Here is an 18,033-nt window from a genome sequence, read left to right as displayed (position 1 = left end):
TGCACATGTAGGCATATTCTAGGTTAGTAGTTTCTTATCTGGAATATTTGTAATGATGGGAGTTAAATGTACTGCAAGGTCATTAGCTTTACCTTTCCTGAGTCTGACAACAGCTTTCAACTCAAGCATCAGCCTTGCCTCCAGGAGATTTTGATCAAAAATCTTTTCCCTCTTATGTGGTTGGCCTTAGCCCTTATGACATCTATAAAACAGTGCCAACCACTCTGTCCTCAGCACTGATCATCAGCAGGTGTTTTACAGCTACCATTACCTGACACCTGGCTCTGYGTAACATACCAGCACATACACCTTCTCCAATGGATATCTCATGCTGACGTGGTCATGGACACAGCAGAAGGTCTAGAGTGTCCTTTCCCACGTTGCAGTGGAGGGGCACCTCAGCAGCAAGTTTCATTCACACACCACTGTGGGAGACCATAGTCTGGTCTCCTAGGCTGAGCACAGGTGTGCTAGAAACAGTCCACTTCTTTCCCAGTCCAAACTCCATTCCCTTGCCTGTCCTGCACAAGCACATTWATTCTCTGCCTCAATTTCCCTAAGCTGGATTATTGCTCAGTGACAGTTGTGAAGTTTAATAAATCARGGCCAGATTTTGTGGCTCTTCATCAAGCAAGATTTCTTTGACCTTTTATGTTTATGAAAATCTTCAAAGATAAGTGCCAACCTATTATTAATAATCTTCTTGGGAGTGGAAGTTAGAAGCAATTGGCAGCTGTACACAGCCCAGCAGCCAGCCAGCTCCTGCTAGGATTTCTTCAGCGCTAACAAATCTGGATTTTCACCTGTGTTTTTACAACAATATTCTTGTTTTCTCAGGCATTTTCACGAGAGGGCAAATAACTTTTTCCTTCCCTTCACCTTTAAAAAAACTGATCAAATTTGCCTTTTTCAAAACACTGAACATTCCCTTTCTCATCTACCTAAACCTGATGTTGAGTTACTGTCCCCCAGAGGCTTTCAGTAGCTCAGTTCTGATGTATCCCTGCACTTTGTAGCTCACTGCCTTCTTAGAGTGTAATCAAACATCAAGCTAAGTAGCAAATAAATCTCCCGATCTCATAAGCTGCACAGCAAGATCATGTAAATGCAAATGAAGGGCTTGATTTCAAGCTGTCGCGGGGGGAAGGAGGGAAAAATGCTGGGCCTTGTCACCGCAATCACTTCACTCTGCAAGTGCAGTAAATCTGCAATAATAGTAATGGCAGCGTGACGGGAGGCTTTACTGTACAAGGGGGTGTAATGAAAAGTCGAACAGAAGGTATGGAGAGAAGCAGGGCCTGGCAGGGCGAAGGCGCGCGGGCTGCCGCGGGCCAAAGCCGCCACGGAGGAGCAGGGCGGCCCCGGCTGAACCCGGCGGAGAAGAGTCATGAATTTCCCCAGCATTTCCCCCACGGAAGAGCTGCCTCAAATGCTGGGATTAAAAATGCATGCCTGCCTCTCTCCTCACACAGGCAGGTCTCCTACCTCACTCTCCAGTTCAGTCTTCTTTAGAAAATTAATGCAAGGAGCAGAGAGAGGCCATAAATACCAAGGGAGGAGACACAGGCTTGCAACACAACCTGGAATCCTTCAAGTTTCTGTACTTCGTTACACCATTAAATACACCCACCTCTTACAAACAGACCCTTTTCCAAGCCCTCTTTCTCCTCTGCTACAAACGTTTTCCAATGCCATTGGACATGGGGCAGCTCAGATCCAGGGCTGCACAAACCAGTGACAACCAAAGACCGGACAACTCGGTACTCCTGGCTCCGTTCTTTGGCCAACTGCGCAACCTGCAGCAAAAAACCTCCTCTCCGCTGTGCTGCAGCCAGTCTGAGCGTGGCACTATCCAAACACAGGACAGGCACAGGCGGGTCACAAGTGAGAATCGACATGTTGGAGAGGAAAAGGTGCATCAAGTGTCCTTAAAGACACTTTTAGAGAGCCAGCAAAGCCTCAGCCCACGTCTCTCTCGCTCTCAGCCCTGGTCCCTGCAGAATGTACTGGGAATGCTTCAGGAAAAAGATTAGAGTTGTCGTTTCTGAACGGGCTGTATAAACAATATTTAAGATGCCTGATTTTCTTCAGTGATGTCGTAAAGGGAGAAAATTTGCAGAAGGTACCCAGAGAAAATTAGGACCGCCTGGGATGCAGAGAGAGACGGTTTTAATTAGAGCCAAGAGGTGGGAAATAAGGCAGAGAAATGACATCTTAATGAGGTTTAATGAAGTTGTCTACTGATGGGCACAGCTGTCAGACAGATCTGTATTCCAGCCAAGCGGCTCTGTGACAGGCTAAACCCGAACACAGGCAACGGTGCCGGAGCCGGGGAAGAAAAAAGGACCTTCCACTTCAACCTGAGCTCCGTCTCTCCCCACCGCTGTAGGGTGCAGCACACCTACAGCGCCCGAGGACAAACAAGCAAAACCAGCCCACAAGGCTGCGACAGCATCTTGTTAATTAACGAATGAGAAAATCTGTAATCTTTGATTACATTTAGCAAGATTTCTGCCCGATATCACCTCCCCATTTCCTGCTTTTGTGGGTAGAAAGATCTTGGCACACAACCAGTATCCTCCGAGTCCCCCGGTTTTCTTCAGTCACAGGTTCTCGCCATGTTCAACATATTGGACCAGATTTTTTTTTAATTAATTATCCAGCACCTCCAGCTTTATTTATTCAGTGCAAAATGACTGTAAAATTCTAGCAGATCACAAAAGGGAACAGCGTGCGCTCATTTTGCAACAGAACAAATATCCAACTGCGTTTACTTAAGGTGCACAGCAAAAGGGAACCTTTAAGCCCCTTAATTTCTTCCATTCTACACATTGCCACATTCAAAGGTCTGGAAACAGCTTTGCCACATATTTATTACAAAGCTCTCCTCCTTCCTGCAGTTTCTCAGCACTTTCTCTCCCRCCTGCTGCACCTTCTCCACAATAGCAAATGCCTGACCTCGCTTAGCTGATGCGGCATCAAAACACGATCCCAGAAAAATCCTTTTTGCAGGCAGCTGAAGAATGCTATGCCATTTCCCTTGCACATCAGCGACAAGTAACCTAAAAATAGCTATCGTGCAAATGCCTGTAAATACAGRGGAAATAGATCAACAATGAGAGCTGGTTTATCACTCTGGCAACAGTTTATACATTTTGAGCGAGCCTCCCCATCTCCCGCGCAGCATGCACATATGGTTTAGTGCTGCTGCACGATATTTCAGTTGCGGGAGCTCTAAAAGCCCAGTCACTCCCATCGTGCTCGGTGCTGGCCGCATCTGGAAGCGACGAGCTCGGCCGCAGCCTGAGACTCGCAGGAGGCAGCCGAGAGAAAGCAACCATCTTCTGCCCAGGTTTACAGCAGGCAGCAAAGCACGTGATTCGGTGGTGTTCAAAAAGCTAATAACCAATGTCTGGCTGCGACAAAGGGTCTGGAGCCCTACGCAGGGCAAAGAGGCAGATGGAGTTTTCAAGTCCATCAAAGTATTTTAGCAAGTCCAGAAAATTCAGGTTTGATCCTGTGGATCAAAAGTGGCAAAGTTAGTGGCCAGTTTGCCAGGATCTGCAAAGGACCAGAGCTGYCACAGCCACTCGGACAAGTGCCTCAAGCAAGGTGTCACCCAAGACGTGCTGGCAAAGAGGCCAGCGCCTGTGTCGCCGTGYGAGGAGGGTGGCACAGAGCCGAGCTGCCCACGTTTAATTTTTTATGTAGCTCCACATAGAAGCTGAAACTGAGAAAAGGCGAACTGACAATATACAAAACAGCTCTGGGTCAAAAACTTTGATTACGAGCAACTTTCAGAGACCCTAACAGAGAGCCCTCCTACACATTCCTGCACAAGCAGCCTCGGGGGGCAGAGCTCTCTCTGTCCCTTATCAACCTCATACAGCCTGGACCAGCCCTAGCAGCAGGCAGGAACCAATCCATCTTCAATCACAGCCTCTTTGCTCAGGCCCTGCAGAAAGGGCATTTGATCCAGCCCAGTACAAATCAGCACACCCTTCCCCCCCCCCAAATCCAGAGGGTTTTAACTCTGGAGCATAACAGTAGTCACATCCRTGTCAATATTCAATGATTTCCCAGAGGATGGTTTCAGCATTTCCGTTTTTCCAAGACAACCATGCTGAGAGCTACAAACTCCCCAGCTTCCCCAGCACCCTTCCCGTGGAAAAGAATCCATCCCAAAGCACCTGCAGCCCATGCCCTGCGTCAGGGCTCTGGTAGGCCTGTTGCCTGGCTCTCAGCCTCCCATAGCAGGACCCTGCCAGACTGCCAGGCTCCCACTCCTGCCCTCCTCCACCACCTCCCTTTCAGGCAACAGTAAGATTTCCAAAYACACATCCTGCAGTGACAGCACCATGGAGATCTGAGGAGGTTACCTAATCCCACAGATGCCACCCAGCTGGGATACACATGGGCTAGAGAAGAGCTCATTTTCAAACTAAGTACAAACRCAGTTATTCATCAGCTCAAGTACTCTTCAGTGCTATAAAGCCTAGGCTCCGCTCCCCTTCTTTYCCCTTTCCATTCCCCCCAGCACTCACCTTGAGGCTTGATTCTTCCTGGGTAGGAGTGGTGACGTGACTACGTTTGGGGAAGTTTATGCCAGTTTTCTAGGAGGATGCACAACTGGAAAAATGGAACTTGAAGGAAAGTTAAGGCTAGAAAGTCTCTCCTGCAGGCACCACTGCTGGGCACCACAGTCAAAGGAGAAATTAGCTAAACAAGCACACCTTAGGTCCATATATCATAACTATAAGCAGGTCAAAATCCCTGCTTCCAGCAAGGCTAGGTCACTTAATTCAGGCACATTGTGTGAAGCTCAGCATCCCTTAAGCTTCAGCTCTGGCAAAGCATCAAGCACTGCTTATGTCCAGACAGTAGGATTCAAACCTGCACCAAGCAGATCCAGAGCCATTGCTGGCCCTTGTCACCAAGTAGCAGCTTCTTCTCYGCCTCTCTTGGCCTTTTGCTTCCTGCCCCAAGCATTAGTCCCAGTCCTTGGTTTGACCCAGTGTTTCATCTCCCCRAAAGAGCCCTTAGGAGCCAAGGTGCCATTAGCAATCCCAACAGAGCCAGGCATTAATGGCAACAGCAGCAGCCACCAACAATTCTGTTACAAATCTGTTTCCATGGGGGTTAGCTTTCCGTGCAGGTCTTTACACTTCTCTAACCTCAGTCATCTTCCACAGGCAGAACTGGGAAAGCCCCGGAGAAGCAGCTATACCCTGCCAGGCCCCGATTTTTCATACGGGCTGTACATCCACGGGACAGACGGAGGAGTCCCTGAAGGTATGACAATGCCACTAAAATACAGACATGCAGCAAAGTCCTCATGCTTAGAGAAAGTGTCTCCTCCTTACAGGTGCACTGCATTACTTCTCAGTAAGCTGGAGGGGAAGAACTCCAACATGCAACCACTTATATAAATATCATTCAAAAATATTTGGYGATTAGTGAAGTTCACCTGTGACCTTTCAAGCTGTTAAAAGCTCACACAGAACCCAAGCAGARAAGGATATAGCACTTGCAAGGGATGATACATGGGGCCACTTCCACAACTGGACASAGCTCTTGCTCTGTACTCTCAGGGAAAACTCCCCTGTGAAATCAGACCTGCTGACCAAGGCAGGGTGGAAGGTGAGAAGACATCCAATTCAGATGGGACACCCTGTATGAAATGCACTGCAGCAGGATGTGGTGACACTCTGCAATAGAGCCATGAAAAAAGGCCCACAAGCCATGCAAGGCCCATGTGCTRGGTGTGCAGGCTTCATTGCAACCACCTTCCCAAATAGGCATTCACCTGAGATGCTTCATCTTTTCCTCTTGTCTCCTTCCACCTGCAGCAATTGGTCACTGGCATGCCATGAAGCCCAGGCCTGCTTTGCTACGGAAAATGCCCCGTGACTACATTACCATGAACTGCGGCGCTCTTAAGGCCGGTTATACCACAGCCCATGAATTTAATTTGTACTATGGGGCCAAGGACATACGGCGCAAAGCAGATGAGGAGAGTCGCTTCAAGAGAGGGCCTCCCAAAGTACCTGCAGACATGACGTATGGCATCGTGTCACGGTAAGGGGGAAAGCTTGGGACCCTCGGAAGGAGATCACCCTGCCTGCCCTCWGGCCTGTATCTCCTCCACCTCTCAAGCGAGCAGGGTCCCCAGATAAGAAGTGCCCTGAACCTAGGCACACTGCAAATGAGTCATGGCAGCATTTCCAGATCGCACTCATATGTCAGAAAATCAACTACCTAACTCCCATCTGCATGCCACAGCACGTCCCCATTTAACTGCTGGTACTAAGRGCTTGTTACCCCTTAAAAACACATTCAATGCCAACCCTTTAAATTAAGAATGTGATGAATTTGTGAGCAAGACTTGCTGCTTCCCAGGGTCATTTATACCAGGAGAAAGTGATACTAAGGCAGAACAACARCATTTCTACCTGGGTGTACTGGTTGAAACACTCTGATGCAATTAAGAATCAATTCAGGCTCTTCACCCCACTCTCTCCCCCCCACTTGTTAATTCATAACCCCACACTGCATCTCTCTATTCAGCACAGCCCAAGGGCTGGAGGGGAGCTGACCCCTGCAGCTCCCCAACCACCTCCCCTAACAGGGCATAAGCCTGTCCATTCCTCCCCTGCACCGCAGCAGGACATTTAGGGCTTCAAGACTAAGCTCTGTTGCATTTCCAAAAAGGTTTTACAAAACACTGAGCACGAGCCATGCCCAATGTTCATACAGGAACAGCATTTGGAAAAAGTTGCAGAAGTGACCCACTGAATGTGCCCCTCACATCCCGGCTACCCACAGCGCTGTTTGTTGTTTGGAGATTTTTTTTTTTTTTTGCAAGTAGTTGTGCAACAAAGTCTGCAAGGGACAACGTCGGCATCTTGCTCTGATTTGTCCCTTTCACTGCCTGCCTGGCACCGGAGCACGGGGGAGGCCAGAGGACGTGGGAGTCAGGAGGAGCRAACAAGTGCTAAAAGCTTCAGAAAGGGGCTCCAGAGCAGCCCTTCTGCTGCAGMGTAGAGGGCTTTCATGCTCTATGCAGGTCTGGACTAGACATTAGGTTTCATTTTAAGAGCTGGATAATAATCACTACCAGAAAAATAACAGCTACAAATTCTGGAGAAAGGACATGATGAACGACACAGTGTATTTTACATGATAGTAAATGGGCTTTGCATATGCAAATTGAATGGATTTTAAAATGGTATTTAATGACAATTTTCGTAGCAGACATTAACATTAATTGCATCAAAATGAAAATGCAGCATTAGCTTGCTGTTAGCTGCAAATGCCCCAGCTATAAAGCTTTATCTTTATCAGTATCAGCCCTCACTGATGTGACAGGGCTGCTCTGCAAATTGCAGGCAAAAGGGCTTTTATGTTGCAAAAGTATCCCCCAATGTAGACCAAAATCAACATCAATTTTGCTTTATTTCTTCATAAACGGAGGTTAAATGGCTGCCTGTAGGAAGTCTAGGCACGTTTCAAAAGTTTTGAGGAAAATCTGCAGACCCCACGGCAGCCGTAGTAGTGAGAAAGGGCTTTTAATTTAAAGTTATTATTGTACAACTTGTCTGCTCTTTAATAGCTACCTTTTATGCAGACTGATTGTATTTATCCCTTTACTTTAAAGGCACGTTATAGACAAAATCAAATTAGTAGGGTTACTGAGAAGTTGTTACAGCCATTTGGGTAAAAGCAGGGAATTTAACTCACTTTTCACAACTGAAAAGTTAAAGATACCAGCATAGGTAAGTGCTCCTCAGATCTATTCTGTCTCCAGTTTCAGCTGACCAGTTGCAGAAAGGCCATTGGCACTGGGTTGAAATCTGGCCAGTGGTCAGCTCTGTGCTAGGACTTAGTGTGAAAATCCCATTTTACCAGCTTTCTAGCTTCAGGGATAGGCACAACCATAACTGCCATCCATTTGAATCTGTAGCATCTTCTAAGGTTGTCAGAAATCCTCAGAGACAAGATATACAAACAGATCMAATATTCCCATAGGCTAATCCAGGCGTAGAAGGATCTCTGAACCTTGCAGTCACCATGTAATTAACAGGGCAGGACCCTGTTTTTKGGGGCAGTGTGGCAGGCTGTTAAACTATCCTACTGAAAATGGCTTAGCTGTCAATGGATTTAAGTTGTTTCTGCTTACAGATCTTAACCCCTGCACAACTCTTGTTAGTGCTGCTAGGTGGGAAGGTGCTGTCAATTCAGATACAAGCTGAGCTGGGGGCAGAAGAAGCGAGAATGGCAGCATATGGTCCCTTTCCATGATTTCAGGCACTCGCTTGCTTTTACAAATGTCCAACTTTGATAAACAGTAAAGATGGAGTGCACAGAGGTGCAGTGAAGCTTTTTTCACTGGCAAAAGATCCTGCACAGTGTTGCCTTGCCCAAGGCACAATGCAGAACGTGCAGCCCAGGAAGCCAAGGAGCAGAGGTGCTTYTCCACTGTGCCAGTGTCATCCAGTGGACATGGCTGGACGTAAGGACAGCAGTACTACCTGGTCACGTCCCAGAACATTTCCAGCCCATGCTGAGCTCTAAGAGCCTCTCCCTGTGCCAAGCACCAATGCAAAGCCTCCCAGTCTGCACGCAGGACCCTACTGCACCTCCTTTACAGCACCAGAACTGCACCTAAGGTCAGTRCACAGCCTCCAAACTGGGCATTTCTTGCCCAGGACAGCAGTGCAGGCCATTATCAGGACCAAACAAARCAGCAGTTGTCACAGGAGCATATTTGAAGCCTTACAGCCATTRAGGGGTAACACACAGAGTATTAGAAGTGCGGCAACATTTCTCCAGCCCCTTCTCAGGCTCTGGGCTACACCACTAAAGGTTCATCTGTCTCCTAAAGCCACCAAGGTCAGGACTTCTCCCCAGACTCCCAAGTGCAAGCTACACTCGGATCATCCCAAAGARAAGCAAACAGAGATAATGCTGGGGTTGCTATTAGTGCCTTATTAATCATGCCCTGGCCCTGCTGCTCCCTCTAGCACAGCCGATCGCTTACGCCTCTGCTTTCCATTCGTGGTGGCTGCAGGCTGCATGGAGAATTTCGCAAAGCCATGTCACAGACACCAGAGCAAACCTGAAGTTTTGGGGCCTGTTTCCTTTCACAGGMTATTTACCTTCAAAGGTCACCCATGCCCCTCTGTTAATTCCCCCGGGCATCTTTCAGGGGAGAGAAGCGGCTCTGCTTTTTTGCTGATTCCCCCCCATTTTTGCCCTCCCTCTTCCTTGAGAAATGTTTGCTACGAATCATGTGGCCAGCTTTGTTGCTAGAGTCATAAAAAGGACATTTTTCATCTCTCCTTTTTCCTGCTCTCGCTCCCTCTCTCTCTCAGTATCAGACAGAGATTTATTCCCTTCCTGATGCCTGTGGCACTCGGAGCTGGGAGGGGTCAGGGGAGGCACTGATGGGACGATAATAGATAATACAGTGCCTCCCCAGGGTCTTGTCCAGCTCCACAGCCTATCCATCAGCAGGCAGCACTCGTGCCAAGGTCAGTGGTAACGAGGATGCGGTGGGGTCCCAGCAACCCCCATGGGGCATCCTCCAGTCAGGCTTCTCCAATTCATGCTCCGGCTTCTGATCTCTGCAAGAGCTGCCTTGTGCAAGCCACAATTCGCAAAAGAGCACATCAGCGGAGCATGAGCGCTGGGGGAACGACCACATTGCAGTGCACGCGTGTTCAGCTTTGCCCATCCCAGCCCTCAGCCCCGCCGTGAGCAGCTCTGCAGACTTTCTTTCAAGGAAAATGCCAGTCATTAACAAAACCTCCTCCAGGAGCTAAACCCCTACTATCCTGGTACACRCTTTGTGCACAACACGTAGCATGCTGTAAGATGTTTGCAGATTAAGATTACTGTTCTCCTGGATCCCAGTGCCTGTGTCTTCCCTGGTCCTTTCACTTTAAATAACCTCACACACAGTGCTACTAGCAGGTGCATGCAACCTCATCCTCTTCTGCGTAATGACCTTGTATTACAAAAGGGAGGATTCAATGCACTGAGTGGGCAGATTTTTTTTGGTACTCAAAATCTAAAGAGGCAGAGATTCTGTGAAGACCTCCAGGATCYTCACTGGAATCAGTAGAGCTTGGTATTCAGGTGCATTTCAAAGTCTCAATAGATGACCAGGTCCTTAATTAGACTTCTAATCACCTTTTCTAATTGAAGTTTACTCTGTCCTGAAAATAGTAGGCACTAAATGGTAACTTTGGGAACTTAAATATAGAGGTGCTGTCTACAGCTATATTTTAGATTATATTGATTTGCACAATGTCTCACAAGGAGCCTGAAGCCAAAAAAAAAGCCAACAAAAAAGATGACCACCTACCAGGGTACAACCAGCACCCCAAGCACAAGTCTTTCTCAAGGAGCTAATGACAGATACTAGTGTAGAGCRCATCCTTAGGAAGGACATAGTGTCCTCGCAGTGGCATTTCCAAGACTGCTTTTAGAGAAAAGCTCTTATTTGCCTCTCATTTACTAATGCAAGTTTTCTAATTCCTCCTCCTATATGCTACAACACGTTCATGGAAACTAAAAGCTGCACAGACCAGCCGTTTGTTTCCACCCAACACTTTACCTCCTCCAAACCCTGCATGGCCATAACCCTGCCTCGGACATGTTGCCATCCTCTTGGCAGTTGGCCTGTAGGTTGGGCTGACCTTGGGCGTGCTGGCAGGCTTTCCATGGCACTCTGTCATCCATGCAGCTCCTGCCGGGTCCCCCTACCGTCTGCCTTCACTTCAGCCGTCCCTTTTCTGAATTTCACATCCTACTTTCCTTCTAACTTCGTCTCCTCCTACCATTCCACCTCCCATTCGCTCAAACCAATCTTAATGTTTTGGCAGCTACTTCTTTGCATCACCAGAGCAAACTCACCCCTCTGAGCATTTGGGCACTACCCTCTCCTTACTTCAAACTAATACAACCAACCAAAGGGATCAGTTATCCAGTACCTCCCTCTTGTCTTCATATCATCTCTAATTGTCCTGAAACTGTTGACAATTGTCTCAGTGGTCTTTACTGCTTCAGCTGTTATATTAGCTATTCCTGCAGCTCCYAGCTTTACTGAGTCACTGCTCTCTCCTTATCTTTCACCTTCCCTGTTTGTGAAGGGAGAGCTCAACGCTCACACTCCTGCCTTGCAAGTGGCTTTTCCATCCAAAGCGTCTGTGACATCTGCAAATAGCCAGAACAAAGTTTAGAAGGCTATCTAAATACTCCTTTGACATTTCCAGCCTCTCTCTGGCACAGATAAGAGTGCCCTAGCAGGTTTATTTATGAGACACTTATAGAACATTTCAGATCATTAGTATATGTCCCTAGGGAAGAAAAAATTAACTATAAAATGACTGCAAAGATAAGTCAAAGAAATAATACTGAACAGCAGAGGGTGTTCCTGGGAAGACTCTGTCAGGAAAAGCTGGATGGGCAAGAAAGATGAATATTACAGCAAGGCTACATATGAAACACAATCACTGGGAAGCAGGAAAAAAGAGAGAGAGAGAGAGAGAGAAGGTAAAGCCATAAAATCCAAAAGGGTTGAGCAAACAGAAGTTTGGGAAAGAAAAATGTCTTAGCACTGACAAACCAAGCTGTGAAGATACAACAAAGTGGCAGGAATCACTGTGTGCTGTATTGCACGCGGTCCAGGCTTGGTGCACGGTCACTTCCCTGGGCACAYGTCAGCACCGAGCAGCTCTCAGCACCGCTCCCGGATCGCACCGCCTGCCCCGGGAGGCTGCAGCTTCCGCACAGGCCAAGCACTGCCTTAAAACTTGTAGACCCCTTCACGTGATTTTGAGCATACTTACTGCAGTTGTAGCAGTTTCTTTCCAACTACTTCACATTCTGAGATTAATAGRAAATAAACTGCCAAGTCATGGTTTGGCAGAAGGTTCAAATCCCACACATCAGCCTCAAGGACAGCCCCAGAGCTGGGAACAGGAATGAGCTGAGGTGTAAAGATTTAGATTCGTTATTACCAGATGCATAATGCTGAACAGGAAAAAAGGAGAGTTTACTCCCCCCACAAACACACTATAGCTGTTTCACATAGGCTTTATCTGTTGAGTAAAGCTGGCTTAAAACCACTACCAAAGCTTTTACGATCTCAAATCACTTCTTGCCAGCAGTGATTTTTTTTTTTTCCCTGCAAACATCTGCTTTTTCATTCTCTACAATAAAAACCCGGGTCAAAAGAGAACAGCCACAGAATCCTTTTTGTGAAAGCAAAACTTTTCAGCCCTCATTGACATCGTTTCCTTTCAAGCAAGGTAATATTCCCACCCATCCAGAGAGAAAAAAGCATGAACTTGAGGTCAAGGAAAAGAGCAGCCTGCCCTTTGATTTGTTTTGCTGCGTTTTCTCTTTTCTATGCAACGAGCAGAGCAGCGCTCTCCCGTTGAGACTTTTTGCATTTGCTGGCACTGGAGCTGCTCAGTCTCAGCCCTGTAGTGAAGTCTCCAGCCTAGGATGGCTCTGTCCCATATTCACATCCCTCCTGAGTTTCTTAGAGGGGAATGGAGGGGATTTCCAATCAGTAAAGAAGAGAAATGTGTTGAAGACAAGCCTAAATAATATGCAACTAAGTCAGCCAAAGGGTAGCTCAACTCCCCCCCCCCCCAAAAAAAATGCTAATGCAGAAATTCCAACTTGTGAAGCCATTTATTTAATGGATAAGAGCTGGCCAAATAGCTTCACTACAAGTTACRCGTTTCCATGTGTGCTTTTAGGACTCTTACAAGCATACATCGCACTCTTAGCTTGGGAGGGAATAGTAAAGCAAACTGGTGCTCTTGTAACCATGTGTACTCCTAAGTACAGCTATGAGCATCTGATAAATCTTTTAAAGTATGTCTTTACAATGGATTTTATTCTTTTTACTGTTCCATACATACGAGCCCTCTGAGCAAAATAACAGATCCTGTGACACTTAGAAGAAGCCACTGTCTCATTGGCTGCCCACAGTGAAGTAATTTATATTGTTATTTCCTCATCCAAATTACAAAGGTTGTATAGGAGCTTCAGAAATTCACAGTAATCAGGGCTTCAATGGCACAGACCCTGCAGTTGCCACAAGGGTGAAACACCCACTATTTCAACTGGGAGTTTTACCAGTACAAAGACCGCAAAAAAATTGGTCCCTGAGTGTTTGCTACCAATTTTTCCTCTTGTTATTTTTTTCAGCGGTTAATGGAAAGTGAGGACAAGTGGAGATCATTTAAAAATGATCTTTCAGGCCTCTCCATGGGTTTATTGCCATGGCCTATTTAGAGTACCATAAAGCTGTAAGGGGCCTATAACTTTACTGTATAGCCCACAAGCTTCTTGGGAAAATGACAAGCCTTTGCATTCATGGCCTGCTCCCTTCTCCTCCTCTCCCTCTGCGTGTAACGCACATGAATGCACGTGTGCAGGGACTACTGGAGCCACTAATTGAATTCACTCCGGTGAAAGCGTTAACAAATTGTAAGTGACCTTTTATACAAATTCCAACGTCAAGAATTCACCGCTAACTATACATCCCTCCTCTGCCCTTCACTCCCATGCAAAACCCACAAACAATTAAAAGAAATAAGGAAGAGCCCAGCAGCCCTCTTTCCTAATTAGCTGCAGGAGGCGATGTTTGCGAGGGCAGCTAAGTGCTTCAATTACCTCGGCCCTCCTCACCACCTTTGGGAGAGCAGACAGGTCCACGAGCCAAAAGGGAACAATTAAGGCCAAGCAGAGCCAGGCGGTTTGCAGGGGGATGCCGGGGCTGCGCCGGCTCTCGGGCGCGCGACGGCCAGAGCTGTAATCATGCCCTGGATTCCTGCTGGGCTACACACCGAMAAATTAACGGTAGATAGATTGCTAGCTCCAGCCCATCCGTAACAAGGGAGGAAGGGAGACAATACAGTGAGGTACAAGGGAACTGTAATCAGAGTTTTCCTGCGCTGTAAACCCCCTTTCAGAGCAGAGGGGCCTGAGTGCTAATGCCTTGCTGCTGGGTGTGCTGGCAGTACCCCGAGGCCCTGAGCAGAATCGCAGCCCCCCAGCACACACACACATCCTCAGCAGAGCATCCTCCCTGTGCACGCACCACTGTGGGTCTCCTGTACAGATATTATCCCATGAAGGCAGAGGGGACAAAACGTAGGCATTTGGAAAAGGTTCCAAGTGTTTTGCTCTCCTCAACAACAGTTTGCTCTCCACACTGTGAAGTTTCTGGGTTTATGAGCACATGAAGGACCATGCCAGACCTAGGTGGTTTAGATTAAAGCCAGTTCGATAGTCATTAGCTCCACCTCAGGGCCAGAGTGTCTGAAATGTGGGTTGCAGCCTGGTGACAACATCTGTAAGCCAAGGTTTAAATGCACCTTTTTTGCTGGGACTAGAACCAGTTGCTTCAAATGAAACAATCATCATTAGGCAGAGGAAGATCACCTGACATGGGCAGTTCTACCATAGGACAAATCCATCCCATCACAAAGCAAACCCACGAGAACACGATGACAGGGGTCTTCAGCCCATGGAGGCAACCTTCCCAGGCAACCCTAGGAGGACTCTGGCTACTCAGCAGACCATTTTAGGTTGAGCAAAGCTAGCATGTACTAAGACCGCAAAACCCTCCAAAACCTCATTAACCATTGGGGGAAAGGATTAAAGTTTCAGGATAGCTGGCAGTATTGTGATACTGTTTGATATCAGGACTGTTAAAAAAAAATGACAATCCATGTATCGCATAAGCACCCAGGCAGAGCTGATCCTGCTGGCACTAAACTGCTGTTGAAATTAGAGGGTTCCTAGGAGCAGTGTTTCTGAAGCAGCCCAAACAGCTGCACAGCCACCAGGGAGCCTGCAGTCTGTGCAAATCTCCACTCGCCCACTCCGCTCCCCGCCGAAGCTTGTCCTGGCTATCAACGGGATACAACWCTGCAGGAGCCACGATACACAGCGAGGAGCTCTACCAGAAAAATCCAAAGGTGGACCTTTGTGCTAAAATATTCACAAGCCAATATGCTTTTGAATTACAAGAAAAACAGTAAGCGCAAGCCAAGGTTTTACCCTTTCACAACACAACTTAGCAATTAGATTGATTGTGTCTTTTAAGCCACTGTAAAAACCCTTCCTGAGCAAAGTCCTTTAYTTCCGCTTTTGCCAAGCACCTTTTTATTCACCTGATATGTAAACCTTTGAAAATAAGTTTGAGGGTAGACTGACAACCTTGAAACCTCAAGAGCAGCATGGCATTGACGGGTGCCGCTCTCACAGCTGAGTATTACAGATAGATTTTAATTTCATTTTAACAAAATAGCTGTCTCCAGTGGAAGAAGCATCAAGAGCTAAATGAGGACCCGTCTTGAGCTGAATCTCGTTGAGCAGACCTCGGCACTGTCATTGATTTTCTGGGAAGAAAAAAACCGCCTCTGGCTACTAAACCAAATTAGTAGTCACTGATGACCAATTATTTTGCCCCACTGTGAACGGAGAGGCGTACTAAAATTCCAGTTTGTCAGACCCAAGGCTCTCTTCTCAAACACCTTTCAACAAGCGTGTAGCAGGAGTCCCTCAGATGGTTCTGACGCCTTCCTGTTTTTGGCAAGTTCTCCCTCTCCAAAGTTTTAATGAGCTGCTGCTATGAGGATGGCCTGCCAGAAAGGGAGCCTTTACAAGTGCTGTAGCACACTATTTGGCATGCCGCACAAATCACAGCTGTCAGAATTTATACACACATACACAAAAAAGTGTCAGCCTAATGTTTGCAAATTATAATTACCATTTCCCTTGCATGTCCCTGGTGCCTTCATTTTAGGCAAATCCCAGCTCGGAGGTATCAGCTGCAAAGCACTGAAGGCTCACATTGAATAGAGTAGATTTAACTAGTTTGTAGCTCATTTAAGGCCTACACTGTTTTATTTTAATATTGTTAATACTTTATTATACTTTTTAACATTGTTTTTACAGTAAAATAAACCATTAGAAGGCTGCAGCTTCTTTTCCAAGAGGCTTCTGGCAGAATAGTGCACCACATTTTATAACCAAGCTAGCAGGTGCTTGTCATTTCAGTTGAATGTAGGTCTAAATCTTGACTCTTGAAAGTAATTTATAGAGAGAGCGTATTAAAGAGAGAGGAACTGTTTCAGGGATAATAGTTTTGAAAATGTGCATAGATAAGCTTTAAAATATTTAGGCAGTGTCAGCATTAGAAGTTGCTCCAACTATTTGACTATAAAAGGAAGCAGCTGATTATTTTTTCCACAATTATAAATARTTTGTTACATCCTATCAGAACTTCTTCCCTTTTCCTTTCTGTGGCAGGGTGCTTGTGCCAAAACAAGGAGATCTGAGTTATTCTGAACGAGGTGGGTTTTAATCCACATTAAGTGTTTTCAGCAGATGCTTTCCCCCCTCCCCACAGCACCCACAAATAGGAGCAGCAGCAAAATCCTCCCAGTTCAGAGCAGTGACAAAATAAAGCAGAGCACACAAGCAGTTCACACCCATCCTTAAGTAACACTAATGTGAGAGAAGAGTTACCCACAGGTCAGYTGCAAAAGAGAATTAATGTCATAGTGCTAAATCGCACTGATATCAGGGCCAAAATTTCCATCCACTCCAATGGGATCAGCATTTAACCCACAAAGAGAAACCTTCCCACTGAAATTTCTTTGACTAAAGTTACTGGAGCAGACTTACCAGGTATAGAGAAAGTGGGGAAGAGAAGAGGGGATATTTTGCTCAAAGGAGCCAGGAAAAGCCAGATGAAGCATCATTTTCTACAGCCCCAGCAGAACATAAGTGTGTAACTAAGCACACAGGTTATTCCTACTAATTTCAAAGAGGTGGCTCATGCATGTATTATCCCAGGCATGATTCTATACTTTGCTGGATCAGGACTTAAATGTGATTAATCACACGGCAGGGAAGAATCTCTGAAGAGCATCAACTCAAATGTGTCCTTTCAAGCATTTACTTACAAGCCAGCTGTGGACTAATCAGTCACCAACTGGCTGGTCCATCAGAGATGGTAAAAGTCACCTCCACAGAGATGTAGACACATTCAGCTACTGCAAAAAATCAATAATCAAACACTCCCCACAAAGCCTTAGTGTTGTCCTGCTTTCCTCCCTGCTRTCTGGGCACACCCAGAAAGCTTCTGCCTTGGAGAGCAGAGCCCCCGCACTTAGCAAGCGAACATCTAGCATGGCCATTCCTACCCACAGTGATGCCAAAACTGKCTGGGGCATTTTCCACACTCCTCCACCAGTTTTACTGCTGTACTGGTGCATACTGGGCTAGCAACATGATACAAAGTAGAGCCAAGATCCTCCCAMAGTTATCCAAGGATGGGACTGGCTAAGGGAACAAGCCCAAGCACATGGCTCACTATGTATTTCTGCCAGGACTACCAAAACCTATCCTGCACAACGAGACAGGAAACCCATGGGCAATAAGATACTCAGCACTTGTCAGGACTACCCTATAGTTTTACTAGATCTTCTATGCCTTATAAATAATTTGCCCAGCTCTGATCAGCTTGAAACACCAAACTGGGAAGGAAGGAGGAGGAAGAAGCAGCAAAGATAAGGGGTAAGTGGCAGTGTCCCCTTTGACACAGGGTATCTCCAGATGACAGTCTGGAGCACAGCTGATTTGTAAGCAAAGCCTTGAAAAGCCCTGCAGCATGTGATCTATGAAACAGGAGGTCTGCAGAAGGATGTCTCCTCTGATATGAATGCCCCCTTGGGATGTAGACTGCTGGATTGCACATCTAGTATCATTAGAAAACACGACCATAGATTAGGCTGTTTTGAAGCATGTGGTGTGCAATAATTAAGTAATAAAAGTCACAGCAGGGGTGAAGGAACAAGGAACAGAAGAGTTACTATTTGCATACGCACTGCTGGCACCCTCTGCCACTGTCAAAGATCCTTCAGACTGCTAAAAGCTGGTTGCTACCGATTTTGGACAGATTCCTGCTGAAAACCTGGAAGCAGCARAAGCAGC

At 46.6% G+C, this 18,033-nt stretch overlaps 1 protein-coding gene across 1 annotated transcript in view; it reads left to right on the top strand.

The window, feature by feature from the left end:
• Positions 1 to 18,033, top strand: part of CFAP77 (cilia and flagella associated protein 77) — a 61,590-nt gene that overhangs the window by 30,495 nt on the left and 13,062 nt on the right. Inside the window, exons 2-3 of the mRNA XM_085325238.1 lie at positions 5,193 to 5,292; positions 5,850 to 6,078. Coding sequence (XP_085181364.1) covers positions 5,193 to 5,292; positions 5,850 to 6,078 — 329 coding nt within the window. The remainder of the gene's footprint in view (positions 1 to 5,192; positions 5,293 to 5,849; positions 6,079 to 18,033) is intronic.

The sequence above is a fragment of the Rhea americana genome, unplaced genomic scaffold, assembly GCF_003343005.1.
Source record: "Rhea americana isolate MKP2758 unplaced genomic scaffold, rheAme1 scaffold_97, whole genome shotgun sequence".
Classification (NCBI taxonomy): Eukaryota; Metazoa; Chordata; class Aves; order Rheiformes; family Rheidae; genus Rhea; species Rhea americana.
The sequence above is the reverse complement of the archived record's forward strand: the minus strand, read 5'-3'. Positions and strand labels throughout refer to the sequence as shown.